General features: G+C 39.7%; 1 protein-coding gene across 3 annotated transcripts; it reads right to left on the bottom strand.

Moving 5' to 3' along the window:
• Positions 1–2330: 2330 nt before the first annotated feature.
• Positions 2331–17583, bottom strand: CEP55 (centrosomal protein 55). Of its 3 annotated transcripts, none has more exons than XM_045581908.1 (9): positions 17473–17583; positions 16557–16741; positions 14547–14816; positions 11910–11981; positions 8372–8522; positions 6819–7132; positions 5727–5798; positions 4878–5003; positions 2332–3288 (listed from the first exon to the last, which is right to left on the bottom strand). In XM_045581908.1, the coding sequence occupies exons 2-9, from the start codon at positions 16737–16739 to the stop codon at positions 3088–3090; spliced, it is 1389 nt and encodes a 462-aa protein (XP_045437864.1). In that variant the 5' UTR covers positions 16740–16741; positions 17473–17583; the 3' UTR covers positions 2332–3087. The 3 variants fall into 3 exon arrangements, with proteins under 3 accessions (XP_036294473.1, XP_045437864.1, XP_036294472.1); XM_036438579.2 differs by having other exon boundaries at positions 17269–17575; XM_036438580.2 differs by lacking the exon at positions 4878–5003 and having other exon boundaries at positions 2331–3288; positions 17269–17576.
• Positions 17584–19000: the final 1417 nt, after the last annotated feature.

Here is a 19000-nt window from a genome sequence, read left to right as displayed (position 1 = left end):
TTGGTTGTATAAAATCAATAAAATATATATTTTTAAAAATGCTAGAGTTGATGACCTCCCAGTTCCAATCCAACTCGGCACTGTTGGAAGCCACCCATTGTCTTCACTTTTAGCAGAAAAGTGTGGACAAGGAACCGGAAAGCTGGTTAACCTTGGGCTCTGAAAGATCAGAATTATGCACCCACTGTTCAGTTGAGACAAAGGGAGCTGAAGCAACTTCCACATTTTAGTCTTATGTTAACCTTGCTGATGGGCTATCATGGAGCTGAGAAGTTTGGAGATTTCACATTTAAAACTTCTAGATTTCTCTTGGAAAATCTGAAAGATTAGTCACATTGGACTCATCTGCATGGAACATGAGCTGGAGCTGAGCAGCTGTGCCCCCTTTGGGTGAAGGCGTGCATTTTCCAGTCTCCACAGTCCAGCTGGCTGGCTGGCTGGCTGTCAGAGGCTTTTGAGTTGACTCCCATCCCTGAAAGTTGCCCTGGGGCAGCAGCAGAGAGCTTCCCATTGGGAGAGTATGGAGTTACCTGCACTTGAGGATTATGGACATAATTCTGTACACAACGTTTTCACCTATGTGTAAGAACATTAAGAAACCAGAGTGGAACTTGTTGAGGCTATTTATCAGACTTGTTGAGGCTATGGACCTTTACATTACATAATTTCTTTATGAAGGCACACTAGAGGAATCTCTTTATAGTCTCAGGATCATAGTAGGGGCATTCCTCTTGAAGATCAGCTGAATTTTTAAGTCTTGTGTATGGTGTACAGGAGTTTCTCTGTGCTAATAGCTACAAAGCTCAGCACCAAGGTCAGAGCTCACCTGTCAGAGGCACCCCATGGCCTGCCTTGGGGTTATTTTTGTGAGTGGCTCCTTTTACTTGTCTTGTTTTCCTCTTGCTTTTTCATACTTTTTAAATTCTATCTTATTAAGAGTGGCCCAGTGCACGAATTTGTGCACTGCTGGGGTTCGTTGGCCTGGCCAGTAATCGGGGCTGATCAGAGCTATCTCACCCAGTCCCAACTGGGGCTGATTGGGGCCAGCTGCCCAGGGGGAGGGACCATGGAAGTTGGCTGGCCAGGGGGAGGGACCAAGGGAGGTTGGCTGTGGGAGTGCACCAACCACCAGGGGACAGCTTGTGCATTGAGCGCCTGGACCCCTGGTGGTCAGTGTATGTTACAGCTACCAGCCAGTCGCCCAGTCATCGGGTTGTCCAGTCGCAATAGTCACTTAGGCTTTTATATATAGAGATAGATAAGAATTGTATCTTTAAAAGTCAGACTTTCAATCAACATTAGAATGAGGCAAGGTTTAAATAAATAAACGGCTCTATCCTACATATAAATTCATTATAGCACTTCCTATATAGTGTATTATACTACCTCTTTAGATTTTAGTCTCTTCTACTAGATTGTATTTTATTATCACTGTGCCACTAATACCTAGCCCAGAGCCTTCTATACATAATGGGCATTTAATAAATGTTTGGAGTTGAAATTAAAGATGTCAGAGGACTCCCATAGCAGGGGTTCGTGGAACCAGGTGGAGAGATTTGAAAAGGCAGAACTGTTCACATAAGAGGGATGGAGGAGACCAGATAGTGTGTTGTCATTTTTCTAACTCAGACTTCAGTTACGGCATCACTTAAGTATACACTGCGTTTGGAGAATTCATAAAGGCTTCTGGCATGGTGGAAAGAAGACGGGTATTGAAGTTGACTTGGAGTTTGAGACCCAAGAATGGCTTTTTTTTTTTTTTTTTTTTTAATGACTGTGGAGATTTTGTTTAACTTTTCTGAGCTTAATATAGGTTTTGGTTCCATTGTACCCTCACCTTACTTTACACTGTGTGTTAATCTGTAATCTCCCTGGTACTCCTCTCAAGGTAAAAATCTTAGAATATTTATATACATACATGCTAGACATATAAAAACTTATTAAATAATTTTATTTTTTTTTCTCCTTTATATTACTAACAATGGCCCAGTGTTAAACATTTGAAAAACCCAAATAAAAAAATTTTTGGTTTACACAAACAAGTATAAAAATATATTATCTGCTCATTACATTGCCAGCTTTAAGATTGCCAAAAATAAGTAAATAAAATACCTGCAAATGAAAATGCGAGGGCTAGATGGTTTTGTTAAAATTTGTTTTAACAATTTTAGCTGACCAACATGTGCTAATAAAATTCACCTTAGTTATCACTGCCCTGCCACTGGGGCTCAGCGGTTGAGCGCTGACCCATGCACCAAAGGGTCACGCGTTCATTCCCAATCAGGGCACATGCCCAGGTTTCAGGCTCGATCTCTGGTGGGGGCCATGCAGGAGGCAGCTAGTTGATGTTCCTCTCCCATCAATTTTTCTCTCTCTCCCTTCTCCTCTCTCTCTAAAAATCAAGAAAACATAATTAAAAAAACAAACAAAAATACCCATAAAGTTAGAGCCAGTAAATATGACAGAAAATATTGTGTGTGTGGCTACTTAGAAATATTCCTTAAGCAGAATCTGCTTTGTGCTTAAAACATAGGTAGGTTTTGAAACATAGGTTTTACCTATGTTTCAACAGTAAACAGCAATACAGACTAAGAACATTCCCAACGTGTCTAATAACCGCTCAATAATAGCAAGGGGAAAAAGAGAAAGTATCACCATCTTTTAACAATGGACTCAATTGTAGGTATATCAAGTGCTTAGATAAAAAGTGCTAAATAAGACAGTAAGATACTTGGTTAATTACCTTCAATTTTTAAAAACCCACAAACACAAAATATTTGCTTGCCTGTGTATAGATTTAATTCACAAATAATTACCTGAACTATCTTTTCTTCATCAAGTATTTTAACAGTGCAAAATGTTAGCCATCTCGGCATACACTAAAGCCTAATATGAACCATCTCAGGTAGGTCTCAGTGCCAAAGAAAACACAAAGCAGCCCCCAAATACAGTAAATCACTGTATGCCAGAGTCTCAAGGGAAGATAGGCAGTTTCTTATAGAGGAGATGAAATAAAGAATTCAAAATGTTCCTTCACTAACATAAGATACAGTATTGAATCTCTTGATAAGAAATAAAGAACTATTGCTACTGTGAACAGTATTCAACGTGGACGAGTAGATCTCGATGTTCGGTGACTGGATACTGGATATTGCACTTGGGACATTCCACCAGGCTCTCGTTCAGTGCAGCAGGGGGACTTTTTGGTGAGGCAACTTTTACTCTGTTTTCGGTCTCTCCTTGGAAAGTGACTAATGGCTCCGTGAAGGCAAATTCAGGAAGCTGCCTCTGAAAAATAAACGTCAAGTGAACACCATTTATACATAAGTTGTAACCGCTCCACAGATCCAACTGCTTCAGCCCTGCAGACAGATTTTTTTTTTTAATCTCTGCTCATCAGTATTGCAATGCTAACATATAAATTACCCAAATTACAGATGGCTGTAAATTACCCAGATTACATAGGAAGTACTGGGGTGAGGTGTTTATATGGACAGGTTTTTTAAAAATGCTTAGAGCCGAATGTAAAGGTAGGCCTGTGTGTAAGGCTGACAAAATTTGCTAGTCTTATATAAGAGGAGCACTTCAGCAATAAAGAAGTGCATGGAATTAGGAGCAGCACAGAAAGGATTTTAGCAGATCAAACAAGTTATACACAGAAATGACTAATTGTATAACACCTTTGAGACTTTCCTTTTCCATGTTTTCTGAGGAACTTAGGATAGTCAATAAAGCTTAAAAATGAGAATTTCACAGTAGTTTCTCATGACAGACAATAGGAATACAAAGGAAGTATAGGAAAATAATGGATTCTTTTGTATACCCTCTGGTTTCCTATATTTTGAGAAATAGTCATTAACAGAAATGGATAAATTTCCAATATTATTAGTGGTCAGAATCAGTAACATATTAAAGGATAGAGCCAAACATTTTTTTCTTTTATTCGTAAAGAAGTTACAAATGATTTTTTTAAAAAAAAAAATTTGCTTTTTTCTCTCTTGAAAACTGAGGAATTCTATTTGTTACATTTTTTCCATCTGAAGTACTCAGCAGTACTAGGATGGTATGTAACACATGTGCTGTGGGACATACACACAAACACAGACACCAGCAGGTTGGTCTAAAAGCCTATTAGTAACTTGAAAATAGATAAGTAAAAAACCATTTCCTCATAGAACCAATGTTATTTAAAAGTTTTTTCTTTTAAAAGATTGTGTGTTTCCCAAACAGTGATTACCAGAGGGAAAAAGGGGCAGAGGGAGATAGAAGAGGGAAAAGGGGGGATAAATAGTGATGGAAGGAGACTTACTTGGGGTGGTGAACACACAATACAATATACACAGGATGCAATACAGAACTGTACACCTGAAACCTATATATTTTATTAAGCAATGTACCTAATAAAGTCACTAAAAAAAACATAAAAGTAGATTAGATGTTCAGGGCAACCCACAAAATGTGCATAATTCAATATGCTTAAAACAGTATTTTAACAGTAATAGTCCCTTATCCCTGGAATCAGCATTTCTTTCTTTCTTTATAGATAGAAAAACAAAATCCCCTCCTTTGCTCTTTTCCTTCTCCCAAGCTGGGTACTTTTTTGACAGCCCAGGGTGAGTAGCAGATGGTCCTAGGCACCAGTAATGTAATAATTACCCAGAGGCATATAGGGTCCCTCTTTCTAGTGATCTGAACTGATGCTCAAAGGTCACTTGCTTTAAATGAGGCAGGGCCTCTGCCTATTGATTGGAGAAACAGCTGTTCTTTCAGCAGTATCCTCCTAGTTTGGGAACTGGCTGATATATATTAGTAAATGGGAAGAGGGCAGAAAGAAAAAAGACGAAAATAATTTTTAAGTTGAACCATTCCAGACTCACCAAGGATTCCAGTTGTATTATTTGACTTCTTGCTTTTCGAAGCTCTTTAAGAATTACATGCAATTGATGCTGCACATTTTGACGGTCAAGTTTTTCATTTTCAAAGTCTAAAGTACATGCCTGAATCTGGAGAAATGCACAAAATAAGATAGTTACAGCTGTATAAACTGTCTAGTTCTTGACTGGGAACTTGCATATGGTGATAGCCAGAAGGAAACAGAGTTGGGAGGAGATGGAGGAGGGTAAAGGGGGAGATAAATGGAGATGGGAAGAGACCTGACTTTGGATGGGGAGCACATGATGCAGTGTGCAAATGATGTTTCACTGAGTTGAAAATCTGTATGGTATGATTAACTGATGTCACTCCAATAAATTCAATAATAAAACAAAATTAATTTTTTTTTAAAAAGAGACGTTTATGGTTGAGGACTTGGTTGATTTAAGGAGCAAAGCCAATGCCTGACGCATAGGGATCTCCCTACCACTTTTTTATGTGGAAGGGGGAGGAGGGAAAGAGATGGCTGCTCCTGGTTTGGAATGTACTAAATAAAATCTCTGGTCCACATTCTGAGAATAAATGGTGTCTTTGAGTTCTGCTTGAAGTTATAAGGTAGCCCTATTAGGGAGATGCCATTAGGCTACAGTAGGAACTACAGAGCCATTTGGGGAAGAATAAAATTAGCCAAGGTGAACATCTACCTGTCAAGAAAATTGCCAGCTTCACTTCAGAGGATCTACTTTAGCCTGACAACAGACTTTCAAATGGTCCTTCACAAAATAGTGTAAAGATGAGAAACCTTTCATTTTCTAATGGGTTACAATGAATTTAGAAACAACCGCAGTGAGTACCTGTTGTTCCAACAGAGCTACCCTCGTTTGTTCCTCTTGGTGCTTTAGCAGAGACGTGTAAAGAAACTGGATCTGTAGGGTGTAAAGACAGGCAGTGTTGCCACATCCAACTTTTTTGTCGCTTGACCTGGATGCATGAGCAGCTCAGTAGCCTCACTGCTCTAACCAGAACACCACCTGCTCAGCTGAGTGAGTCACTCCAGCTGGCTGGCTGATGGCTATTCATGCCAGCAGCTGAGCAGTGCGACCCAGGCTAACAGCTCCCTGAGGCACAGGCTGGAAGCTGATAACCAGCACAGAACTCCGATCACCTCCCCCCTGGCTTTTGGAGGATTTTTAAAGTTACTATTCCAATAGTAGAAATCACTAGCAAAACTCTTTTACATTCTCTCAGTTGACCCCACAAAAGCCCTTTGATAGAAGAAGTATTAATTTGACGTGGTTAACCTGCAAGTCAGAGATGCTAGACGATTTGCCTAAGGCCACACACATCCTAGATTAGAGACCAGATATAAACTCCAAATACCGTTCTTTACATTATCCCATGCTTCGCTAAAAATTAGCTTAATGAGTTTCTGTCAAAGAAGCATTTAATTTCAGTAATCCAAACTCAGTACAGTCAGCACCCTGGCATAAAGCTAGAGGATGAGAGCATGGAACATGGCACGTGAATTAACGAGCATGGTATCAGTCAAGGCCTAGGGATCATCCCGATTCTCTCCTTGACATCTTTTGGCTTCTCACCATACTTGTTCCTTCCTTCTCAGAGCCTTTTAAGTGTCTGTGAGTTCCTCTGGGTAGAGAATTCCCATCGTCACTCACCACGCTGGTTCCTTCTTGACATCAGATCTTTGTCCAAATATTACGGTATCTCCTTTGTGAGGCCTCCACTGGTCCCCAATTTCTCTTTGGCATATTCCCCTGTTTTCTTTAATTTGTTTATAGTCTATTTCAATTCTAAATATGAATAATAGCCACAAAAGGAACAGGAACTTTTGTTCCTTCCTGGTACCCTAATGGCTAAAATAGTCCCTGCGCTTAGTCTGAGAAATGTGAATTGTAAATCATGGACAACCTCATGGTTAGGCTCACCTGAGATAAGAGCTCTTCAGATCTCTTCCTCTCTTCTTCAATTTTTCTCCTCGCAATGGCATTCTCTTCCTCGAGCCTTTGTATTTTTTCTGTTTTATGCCTATCGTCTTCCAGATGTTGTGCATCCGCCTTTCTTTGTGAACACAACAGTTTATTTAGATCATGGACTTCTTTTTGGGTTTCTTCATATTTTCTTTGAAACTCATGGAGTTCTAAATTCAACTGAGTTATGGTTTGTCGTTCAGCCTCAAGATCTTTTTTTGCTTTTGCCAAGAGAAGGTACTCGTGTTTTTGCTTTTCTTCTTGAAGATGACCTATGACAAACACAGCAGGGCATAACTCACTTTATAAAATATGTAATATTTCTGAAATGATAAAGGTAAACTCGTTTCTATAAACAGATCACATTATTTCCTCATCTTACAAGATGAAGAATTAAGAGATAGGGCTGATATTTGATAGGAAAAAAATAGAAGTTCAGGTATGTTATTTGAAATGACAACACTAAAAACTAGAACTAAAAAATAGCAATATAACTATTCTATGGAGAGGAAAAGTCACTAATGTCTAAAGAAGATAAATCAACAAATAGGGATATAAGCTAATTATAGGTGAGATAATCACCCAAATTAAAAAACAAAGTTAACAGTAGCTGCCCCGATAGGAGGAAACAGAGACAGGATGAGATGGGAAAGGTGGAGCAGGACCCTCCCGTATTATTGAATTATTTTAGCAAACCATTATTACTTTGAACACACACACACTCACACACACACACATACACACACACACACCTATAGGTATTACTAAAGAAAAAAATTAGACTTAGCCAATAACTAAAATCCTACTTTCATGTGTAGTAACCTTGTCTCCTTAGGGATAAATAGCTTAATAGCTTTGAATTATCTCCAGAGACATTCCTTTTTATATTCTCTTTATAGCATTAGCTTCATTTTAAAAATTTTCAAATATGGAGCTCCGAGATAATGAGCCTTGTCTGCCGTTCTCTCTGTATAATTCAAGGCTTCTGTTCTGTTAGGCCTCTCAAGTCATCTAATGAGTGCTTAGCATGGAGTTTCTCTTCTGTCCCTAGCTTGTCACCTGTAAAATGACTAATGACCTTTCTGCCCCTCCTCTTAGGATTCTTGTGAAACTCAACTGAGAGCTATGGTGAGATTCACATGACTGTAGTATCACCTGCAAAATGCATTCTTTCTCCTGGGATTGATATGGGAATTGGTGACAAGGCCCCTCTGAGGAATAGTTGGAGAAGGGCTTGGAAGGAGAGGAGGACATGCACAGAGGGGAAAATACAGTGTGCCTCGGAACTGCCCGATTTCCCCTGGGCCCTGTGTCTTATGCCCTCTTTCATCAGAAAACAATGGAAAATAAGACAGAATGGCCAAAATGGTATTTCTTCAGAACACCATTTTAATAAGACTTGCTCTTATTTTACTTTCTAACACGTATCTATAAAGTTCTAAATTTGAGGAATCTCTCCTCTGGGAAAATGCCGGGTAGGCCTATTCCAAAAGAACATGTTATACCAATACCTTCTGATTCAGTCTTTTTTGAAGGCTGTGGGAGTGAATGAGCAGCTGTTTCCAATTTCTGTTCCAACTCATAGATCTTTGCTAAAAGTCCTTTTACGTAGACCTCTCGCTGCTGATCGTACACAAGCCATTGCTGGTTTTTCTCTAGAGCCTCAATGTGAAAGATACAAAAATCAGTAATAAACATAATAAAATAAAAATAAAAAAACCCAAAATCTTAGAATGGGAAGGAAACCCAAGTGATGTAGTCTTTTCCAGCACATAAAGATTCTTATGACTCACAGAGTAATTCCCTGCTTAGTTCCAAATGTATAAAAATAACTGCAAAACTGTCACTGGCCAACCGAAGATTTGAGATCTGGCTTCCTGGCATGATAGTTTGGCTCAAATAAATTCATACAAAAATTCTCTACAAGTTTGGATGTTTCTTATATCTACAAACCCTTTGTAATAAAGCTGTCAAAACTATTTCTATAATCTTACAAGTTCTTAATTTGTGCCCCTTGTGTCACAATTTCCCCCAGGCCTGTTGTAAATTGCTGTTATCAGTGGTTGAAGTAGCAGCCAGGATGAATAACTTCCTATCCTTCAGGGCTGCCAGAGGAGATGGCACAAAGTTCTTTTAAAAAAGTCGCATGGCCGGTTTGGCTCAATGGATAGAGCGTCAGCTTGGGGACTGAAGGGATCCGGGTTCGATTCCGGTCAAGGACATGTACCTTGGTCGCGGGCATATCCCCAGTAGGGGATGTGCAAGAGGCAGCTGGTCGATGACTCTCTCTCATTGATGTTTCTAACTCTCTATCTCTCTACCTTCCTCTCTGTAAAAAATCAATAAAATAAAAAAAAATAAAAAAAAGTCACATGGTATAACACACTAGAATATATTTTCCAAATTTTTCAGATCTTTTAGTTACCCTACATTTGTCACAGGTGAACTGTAAAAGGAGGGGCTCCCTTCCTCCATAAGCTGGCATCTCACACTAGAGGGGTGAGATGGGTTAAGTCCTGAGAAACACACTGGATGTTTCTGATTATGTATCAGGGCATCTTCTTTCAGGTAAGAATTTCAATTCTTTAAAAATACAGGCAGTTGAGCTGCATGTCCCAAAAGGTCTCTATATATGTATTGGGGGGACTGAAAGAGAGTGCAAAATGGGATAAGATATTAACAATGATAGAATTCGGTAAAGGATTAATGGGTGTTTTATGTACCATTTTCATTCTTGTCACTTTGCTGTGAATTTGAATTTTTTCCAATAAAAGATTTAAAAATAATTATTTCTCTAAAGTCTATATTTTAAAATGAGATTTTTTAAAAATGGAGAGCAAGAAATCTCTGTGGAAACTGCCTCTTAGCTCTTTAGTTTGATTTAGTGTGAAAGTTGCTGACATCATCAGACAGTGTTCACATCATGAACTTCATGGAATTATTTCAAAATGTTGGCTAGACTTACGTGGTAGCTGAGGATTCATACAGCTAGACCTTACAAAAGGTAAACAGTTTTTTAGGGCTTGTTTTAGCATAACAAACACTGATCTTAAAGTAGATAGGCAAACTTCCATAGACGTTTGGCAGGAGCTTTGAGGAGGGGAATAGGACTAGAACTGCTAAGCTCTCACAAGCTGAATAATGCTGTGTGTGTTGACTATGAGGAGTGAGATTTCTCTATTCCTGCTCCTCTCCCTAAATCCACCAACTACAGTTTTCCTCCTGCTCTGTAAGACCTGCAGATTCCAAAGTGACAACCAGAGCTACACTCCTCCTGCTTATCACAGGTAAATTAACGGTTCTCAAAGGATGGCCCTCAAACTACCAGCAGGAGCAGCAACAACTGGAGCTAGTTGGAAATCCAGAATCTCAGGCTCTACCCCAGATCAAGATAATGAGAATCTGCATTTCATGACAGTCCCTAGATTCATATGCACATCGGAGTCTGAGAAGCATCGCTCAGTCTAGATCACCATGTGAAGGTGAGGTGGGTTAAATTTTACTCCATTCGTCTAAAAGCCTTTCTAAGGTAAACAGAGCAGAGAAGAAAAATGTAATCCTTAAATAATCAGGGGAGACAGAACAAAACAAAAAGATTGGATATAAGCATGTAACATTTTAAAGTCCATTTCATAAAAAGACTCATTATCTAAAAATAACTTTGGCAGGGGAGGTGGGCGGGAGGAAAGAGAACAACCAATAAACTTGTTTGCATATATGCATAACACTATGTTTCTTCTTTATTTTAGTTACCTTTATGTAAATTACCTTGATAAGGGTACTACAGTACCCCAATATACAGATGCTCAACAGATTTAAATTCTTTTGAAAATTAAACAGACTACAAGGTATACTTGCTAGGTGAAATAAAACAAGAATCTTAAAAGCACACTTATATCAGGGTAGACATACCAGTAATATTTCTAGAATCTAAATGTCTACCTAGTGGCCTAATAATTAAATCAAGAATTTCATACTTTGTATATCTAATCTTAAAGCTTGGAAAAAAAATACACTGTGAATAGTAGTAGTCCTGTGTCCTCAATTTGTTTATTTCCAATGAAACCTACCAATCCATTTAAGACAAGCTTAAAATAATAAGACTTAATATATATATATATATATATATTTTTTTTAAAGAGAAATATGCAAATTAACCGGGATGCCATAATGGGTTGACTGGATAGGAGGAGGTTACCTGTGCAGCGCTGAGGGTGGGGCGGCAGAGGCCTCCTCGCACCTGCACTGGGGGAAGGCTTAATTGGACAGATTCAATCTTGTCCAATTCAAGGGCCAGGGAGGGAGGCAGGGCTAGACCAGCAGAGGCCACAGCAGGGCCGGACCAGTGACTCGTGGGTGGGCAGCACCACGCGATTTTGAATCGTGCCCTGGGCTCCTAGTATTGAAAATAACCTTAATATCAATAACTTCTTATATCTAAAGAAGTAATGAGTACTGTATTTTCCGGCGTATAAGACTACCTCCGCCCCCCCACCCCCACCCCCTTCAAAGAAAAGACTTACTGCAGGTAATTTTTGTGCAATTTTGGTCTTTTGCCCCCGATTTTCGGTTGACTTTTTTTCGTTTCAAAAGTCGTCTTATACGCCCAAAAATACGGTATACAAAGAATGTATTTTCCTTTTCAAACTATGAAAGCAAATCCTGGTTCTAATGGAAAAATTTCAAACTAGAGTACATCTTGCATGGATAAAAAAAAAAGAAGAAAACTTTAAATTACATTATAATAACAAAATAGCTGGGCAAATTAGATTTAGGTAGAGGACGGGTATTTGCTGTTGAGGTATTTGGTAGTGATAGGTAATTTCTAGGCCTTTCTAGCCTAACAAGACCATGATTAGAGGAACTGGCCCTGTTGAATACCTGGAAAGAGACTTAAAGGCAGTAAGTAACCTAGAGAGACGGAGAACCACTCAGCTCTCCACCTCAACAGATTTCTCATGGCATCAGTGCTGTCAAATTGCATGAAATTTAAGAATAAGTGAATTAGTCCCTTTTAGCCATAACTTAACAAAAGGAAAAGGAACTTACATCTTTCAGCTGTAATTCCATTTCATGAATATTATTCATTGGTGAGGTAATGCAGTGAATTTTAGTTTCAGTCTGTAAATAAACCAGCATTAGTTAACATCATAAATATAGTAATAGAAGCTTCCTCATTATACTGCACAGGGGCATCCCAAAATCCAGATCTTAAACATGCTAGTGAGACTCATGCAGGGGAAGGGTACTTATGATCTGCCAGTATCCTAAGTGGATTGGAAACCTTGAGATTTCATATCTAATTGATGTCTGAGGACCTCTGGGCCCCAGGATCACCGGAACAGCCCTGAGTGCATATGAGTAGCGTAGTGGTTTTCACCAAAAGGAGACAAAATAAAACTGGACTATTTAAATTAAATCTGGAAAATAGTAAATTGTCAAAAGATAAAAAGTTAATTTCTAGTATTTATATTAGAAACAGAATTATTATTAATTCATAGACATTATATGGAACTCAAAACATAACTTGTCTTTTTTTTTTTTCCCCTTCATTTTCTCATAAAGGAAAAAAAGAGGGGAAAGAGGTTGTTAGGTACCCAGGCTAGCCAACATAAAAAGCTGTATTCCAGTCTTCACTTGTGTGAATGCTGGCAAGGAAGCTTGAAAAATTTTCTCCGAAGGTGCTCTAGACACTCACCCTAATATACTATGTAGCCCTTTCTCACTCTCAATTTGGTTCTTTAGGTGGAAACTATGACAGGGATGTGTCACCAGATCCCTTTCCTTTCTGCCCTGGGCACACGGTAGATGAGTTTCCCAGCCTTTCCTGTGGTTAGTGAGGCCACAAGACTGAATCTGTCCAATGGAATGTAGACAGAAGTGATATATGCCAATATCATGCATGGCCCCAAACACACTCCCAATTCTTCACAGAATCTCTCTAGTTCATAATTTATATCAAAGGCTAATTTGCAAAGGGTCCCCTCAGGAGTTCAATGGGGAGACCAGAGTTTGATTGCTCACTATGACATATGCTGACCACCAGAGGGCAGCACAGAACAAAGGAAGGCCCTGGCTGGCAGCCATAAGGCCCAGATTAGCCCTGATTGCCCATCAGCCTAGGGACCCTACCTGTGCACGGGCCTCTAGTAGCTTTTTAAAAGGGGGATTTGATGGAAGACTCCACAATAAGGGACAGGAAAGGTGAGGAAAGAGAAGGAACCTAGATCTCTGAATGACTGTGTGAATAAAACTTCCTACTACCCAACCTGCAATAGACTATGACATGAGGTCAAAAGAAACATTTATTGTGGGAGACTACAATATGAAGGTGGTTTGTTATAGCAATTACACATGCTGAATAATATAGAAATTAATATTGGATAGCCTACACAATTATAAGGATAAATTTTTTAAATGATCATTTCTACCAAAATTTAAATTTCTACCTTCAAAAGTAGAGAAACTAATTATTTTTAAAAATATATATTTTTATTTCAGAAAGGAAGGGAGAGGGGGGAGTGAGATAGAAACATCAATAATGAGAGAGAATCACTGATTGGCTACTTCCTGCATGCCCCCTACTGGGGAGGGAGCCTGTAACCCAGACATGTGCCCTTGACCAGAATTGAACCCAGGACCCTTCAGTCCTCAGGCCGATGCTCTATCCACTGAATCAAACCAGCTAGGGTGAGAAAGTAATTCTTAACCGTAAGAAAAGGTTTCATCACCCACTTTGGATCTGACTGTAATGCTTCGTGAGTTCCAGTTCTGTGGAAATTCTCTAGAAAAACTTAACCTCTTCAAACTCATCTATAGAAACACTCAATTGCCCATCTGAGAGTAGACATAAATGAATAGATCCAGTCACTCTACTCTAAAGGGTGGACAAGTGCAAAGACCTTAACAACGGAGACATTATATCTGAAAGCTACAGATATTTTTCTATAGGTGGTATTAATAGCTGGAGTATTAGTATTATTTAGATGTTCAAATTTCCAAAAGAATCAAATCCCTGATCAGTAAGAAACCATTTCTTGAACACTTACTATATGCCAAGCACTATGCAACTTAACATAATTATTACATCTAGTCTCCAGCATTCTTTCCTGATTTTACTAATGTGAAAATTGAAGTTTGGGGAGAGGTTTGAATTCTAGCATTGTCTCTAAGACTAGAGAGGTTGAGGAATTTGTTCATAGTCATAGCTAGCCAGTGGCAGAACCAAAATATGAACTTGGATCTGCCTACTTACAATCCTTGCTCTTTCTGCTACACTAGTGACTCTGAAACAATACAAGGGGAGGAAAAGCAAGCATAGTTAAGAAAAGCATGCTTGATATTGTAACTTTATATCTCAAATATGAAAAATAACAAACAAAAATAAAGCCTATCATGATGATACATACTACAGGAAAAAGAGCTCAATAAAGTTTTCTTCACTGTCTTACACAGTGGATTATGTATTCTGAACATTCCCTTAGGCTAAACAACGGTGTGGGGCATGGAAGAAGCCATAAAAAACTACAACTATTTTTGCTTATCCAGAGGGATCCAGGCTACAAAAAAAGAGTAACCTGTACTATACTGTTTCATCATTTAACAATCATGTTTTAATGAACTCATTCTTTATAAGAATTACCAATTGTGTTAGAAAGAAAATCTGTTTAAAGAAATTATTAATACCTGTGATACATGACATGGTTTGGTTTCAAGTTCAGCAAGTGCTGTGGGTGCAATAGACAACTGTTTTTTCAGTACATCTATCTCTTCAGACAAGGATTTCACCAGCTGTTCCTTCCTTTCGACTTCCTTTGTTTTCTCTTCTAGCTGCTCAAGCAGTGCAGTTGTACTATATTTGGCTTTCAGCTGGTCTCTGAGCCGCTCTATTTCTTTGTCCTTCTCTGTGAGATGATAAGCATTCTTCTTCCTCTCAACTTCAAGAACTTGAATTGTCTACATATAAAATTAGAAGAATCTAAGAGCAAAGCAAGGTCAAACTTGAAAGTAAATGATCTACTACAACAAACATTTATGAAGTATTTATATCAAATCAGCATTACACTAGATACCCAAGCCAAGGTCTTATGCTCAGAGAGGTAAATCAATACATTAATGCAACATGGTAAGTGCTACAGTTAAGATATATACAAAGTGGACGAGACATGGATAAAGAAAGGAGAAACCAACTTTGTCAAAAGTGGCAAGAGAAAGCTAAAGAAAAGCTGGTAATCACTCTCCTCCACCATGAGTCCTAACAATCCAAGGCTAATAGTTTAGTCACCCATGCTCATTGATGAACGTGAACTTGAAGCAACAGAACTTAAAAATTACTGAACGTTTACACCTGGATACAAATGCATTCCTTAAGTTGCTTTTTGTTAAAAATGTTTTGGTATCCAATCTATAAAGTGATCACGAAAGGAGTGTACAACATTTTCAAGGTCTAAAAAGAAGGCATGGGTGTTATACTGCTCTGGCATAAGGGAGAAAGCACTAATAGGGATGATTGGAAAAGTTAAAAGAATGACTTTACATGCTAACTAAGTTAAAAACATCATAAAACTAAAAGCTTCATGGGGGGGGGGGGTAATAAAACGGGGAAAACTGAGTTGGATGATTGTGTGAAAATGATAAAGGATTTAAGATAGCTACAAGCTTATGATAAAGCAGAGTAGCATATTAGTTACTAAAAAGCCAATACAATTTTAGATTTTCATGGGCACAGATCCAGATCAGTGGCAATAATAGTACCATTTCAATCTGTGTTTATCACTGTGTATAGTACTGGGTACATGATTCACAAGGAAAATGAACATGTCACCAAGTGTTCAGGAAAGTGGCAGGTGATAAGAAGCCAGAAAAGCTGCAGAATATGGGATTTGTCTATAGAAAAGTAAGAGGAAGCAAGGTTTCCTTAAACATCTGAACAGCTGTCAATTGGATTAAAAGCAGACTTGTTCTGAGTAGTTTTAATGGCCACAATTAGAAAAAATGGGTAGAAGTTACAGGAAGTTTAGTGTTCATTGATTATAAAAGAACAGAGATTTGACCCCAGAGATTGTCAAGTGGAATGACAAAGATATCTCAGGGAAACTGTCAGACTCCTTCACCAGATTGGAAAATAATCTTTATGTCTAAGAATTTGTGATGGATCATTTCTCAATGCTTGAATAAGTATTTACCTCAATATGTATTGTTAAAAATAATAAATCATTTGGTTTTATGATGTGCCTATAAAATAGAACTTAAATAAATCCCACCAGTTATTCTCTAACTTTAACAATATAAGTGCTATTACAAAAGAAATTAAAATCAAAGGAGTGATTAAGTTTTTAAATCTTCGCAGTTTTAATAAATTCCCAACTGCTTTACTGACTATGCCACAACAAACTGAAAATTAGGGAACCTGAAATATAGTTTAAAAGAATGCAAAATGCCAATGTATGTAATGATACGATCTCAAAAGAACCTGAAAACAAAGATTACTTGGAAAGCAGCCAATATACACAATAAAATAGGTCTCCAAATACTCCTATTAATATCTGAACTCTATTTAACACTTCAAAGTTAGACTTGTTTTCTTACATTCAGTAAACTAACAGAAAAGCTAGGATATATCATTATCGGGAAAATACTTACTCATTTCCTCCCATTAAGCTTACTACAATTGAAAGGGTTTTTAAGGCCATTTACCTCCAAAAGTCTGTGTCTTTCTTGATCAGTCAGCTTTGCTCTTCCGCTTGTGATTTCATCCACTGATGTTTGTAAGGGTGCGGTTTTCCCCCTAAAATTTTCTAATGCAGTTTCTGATTTGGAGTTACTAGACTTTGATCGCCATTTACTTTTAATTAAATCTTTGGGACTTCTACAAGACATCTCTGAAATTGTAAAAACAAGAACAATTATATTAAGTCTGAGTTTTAAACGTCAAATCTCAGGTTTGAAAAGGTATTAATAACCTACTTGCTAAGTAGAAAAATCTTTCTATTGGAAAGAAGTGACATGGCCAAACCACCAGGGACTGTACCTTGAATTATTTTTGTCACCCACCCTGCCCAAGAGCAGGTGCTAACAAAATACGTATGGATTGCCTGAAGCGATTTAGGATAAGATGGACAGGAAACCAAAGAGAAACCTTTCAGCAAGGCCAAGTGCACTAGGCCTCGATTCCAGGCTACGTCAACTGCAAGTGGAGGTAAACCGTACAAAGCCTAAGATACCACACGGGGAGGCACACACAGGCAAGGGCAAACTTCAAAAAGGAGGCGCACTTTTTCTCTCTACAATGAAGATGCTTGTAGAATAGACAAAATGATAATTAATCGTCAAAAGGCTAAACTAAGCAGAGACCTCGGCCAAGTCGCCTGGCCTCTGCGCCCGTCTGTACGGGGATGATGATACCCACCGGGAAGCTGAAAGGAAGGAGCCAAACCACAACGGTCCAGAGGCGCCCGGCCGGTGCCAGGCACTAAGTCGACGCCCGGAAAAGGGGGGCTTCAAGCAGGCGGGCAGAGATTGGGTCCGAGGGGAAGTGAGCGCTCTCCGGCCCCGCCTCCCTCGCGGTCCGGCCCTGCCCCGGGGCTGGGGGCCCTGGCCACCCCTCGCTAACCTCCGCGGTCGCCTCCCAGCAGCCCGCCGGCTCCTGAGGCGAAAAGCCGAGCTCGCGTTTGCCGGGTCACACCTCCGCTGCCAACGCCGCTTCCGGGAGTTTGAATCCCGCGGCTGCGGGGCGGGGCACGTCACTGCCGGCGGGGACGCGGCCCGCAGGAAGGCGGGGCGGTGGAGTTGCGGCTCCCCGATTGGCTGCAGCTCACCAGGGGGCGGGGCTTGGAGCCTGAATGCGGAAAAGGGTGGGCGGAGGTGGGCGGGGCTACGGGGCGGGGTGGAGGATGGGAACGCCTCCTCCCGGCTCCGCCGCCTAGTTCTAAGGCTTTCTCTAAGTTTTTTCTGAGCGCTGGGAACTCAGATTCGGTGTTTCTTTGTAAGGAGCCGGTTTGTGTTTATCCGCTTTGGGGATGAAGCAAATTCCTCTGCTCCGTGAGACAAACCCAGGAACTGTGAGCAGGGACTCACACATTGAGTGTCCTTGGATTCCGCAGAGGAGCGCAGCTTTCCAGTCTTCCCTGGGGCTGAGCCTTTATCCTCTCAGGAGGCAGGGCTGGCGCAATGGGGAGTGAACGAGGTGGGCGAGGTGACAGGCACGCCCAGGTTGAAAACTGAGATTCTGAGGCCTGGAGGAACCCATCAGACCTTTGTCACAGATCGCTGCCCTCTGGCTTGAGATCCATCAGTTGCCAAGTCTGAGTCGTGGTTAACTGTTTTTGAGAACTTCATTGCTAAAATGGACAGGCACAGGAAGTGCTTGGCAGGGCCTACCTTTCAAGACCAAACACACCAGAGATTTAAAACAATAGATAAAAGGTTACAGTAGCAAAACATCCGAGGAAAGCAATCAGGCACACTGGTTAAATTCTAGATTAGGACTGAGTTTAGCTCCTGCCTCTAATTATCTAGTAGTCCCGAGTAAGTTATTTAACCTCTCTGATCTTCAGTTTTCTGATCTGTAAAATGATGCAAATAATATCAACCTCACAGGGTGGTTATGAGCACTGAAGGAGAAAATCTATGTAAAGTGCTTGGCATTTTTTAAATGCTCAATTGATGTTAACCCTTATTACTCAAAAAGCAACAAACTCCTACGTTACTAAATAGAATGGATGAGAAACTATATAGAGAATTTGTAAGAATTTTGTTATATGTAATGCAAGAAGATAAAGTTTGGTCCCTGCTCCCAAAGAGTTCACATTTCTGATGAAAAGGTGAAGAGAAGGATGTCTCATGTCTGTTGGTTGCAAGTGTCAGATAGAATTGGAGTGGGAGGAAGTCGGAGCAACAGGTAAGTGAGGGTATGAATGTTACTCATTGACCAGAGTTGAGAACAAGGGCAAAATTACTTTCCATAAAAATTTACAAAGATTTTTAGAAAGACATGCACACAGAGAAATCACCCTGCCCAGCTTTGAGCTAAATGAGTAGAGAAGAGAGTGAGTGGGAGAATCTGTGTACTGAGGTGTGACTCTGGCATCTGAGGGCCTTGTGTCTGGGCCTGCTGGGCCAGGTACCCCAATTACACATCT

The sequence above is a fragment of the Pipistrellus kuhlii genome, unplaced genomic scaffold (assembly GCF_014108245.1).
Source record: "Pipistrellus kuhlii isolate mPipKuh1 unplaced genomic scaffold, mPipKuh1.p scaffold_m20_p_15, whole genome shotgun sequence".
Lineage (NCBI taxonomy): Eukaryota > Metazoa > Chordata > Mammalia > Chiroptera > Vespertilionidae > Pipistrellus > Pipistrellus kuhlii.
The sequence above is the reverse complement of the archived record's forward strand: the minus strand, read 5'-3'. Positions and strand labels throughout refer to the sequence as shown.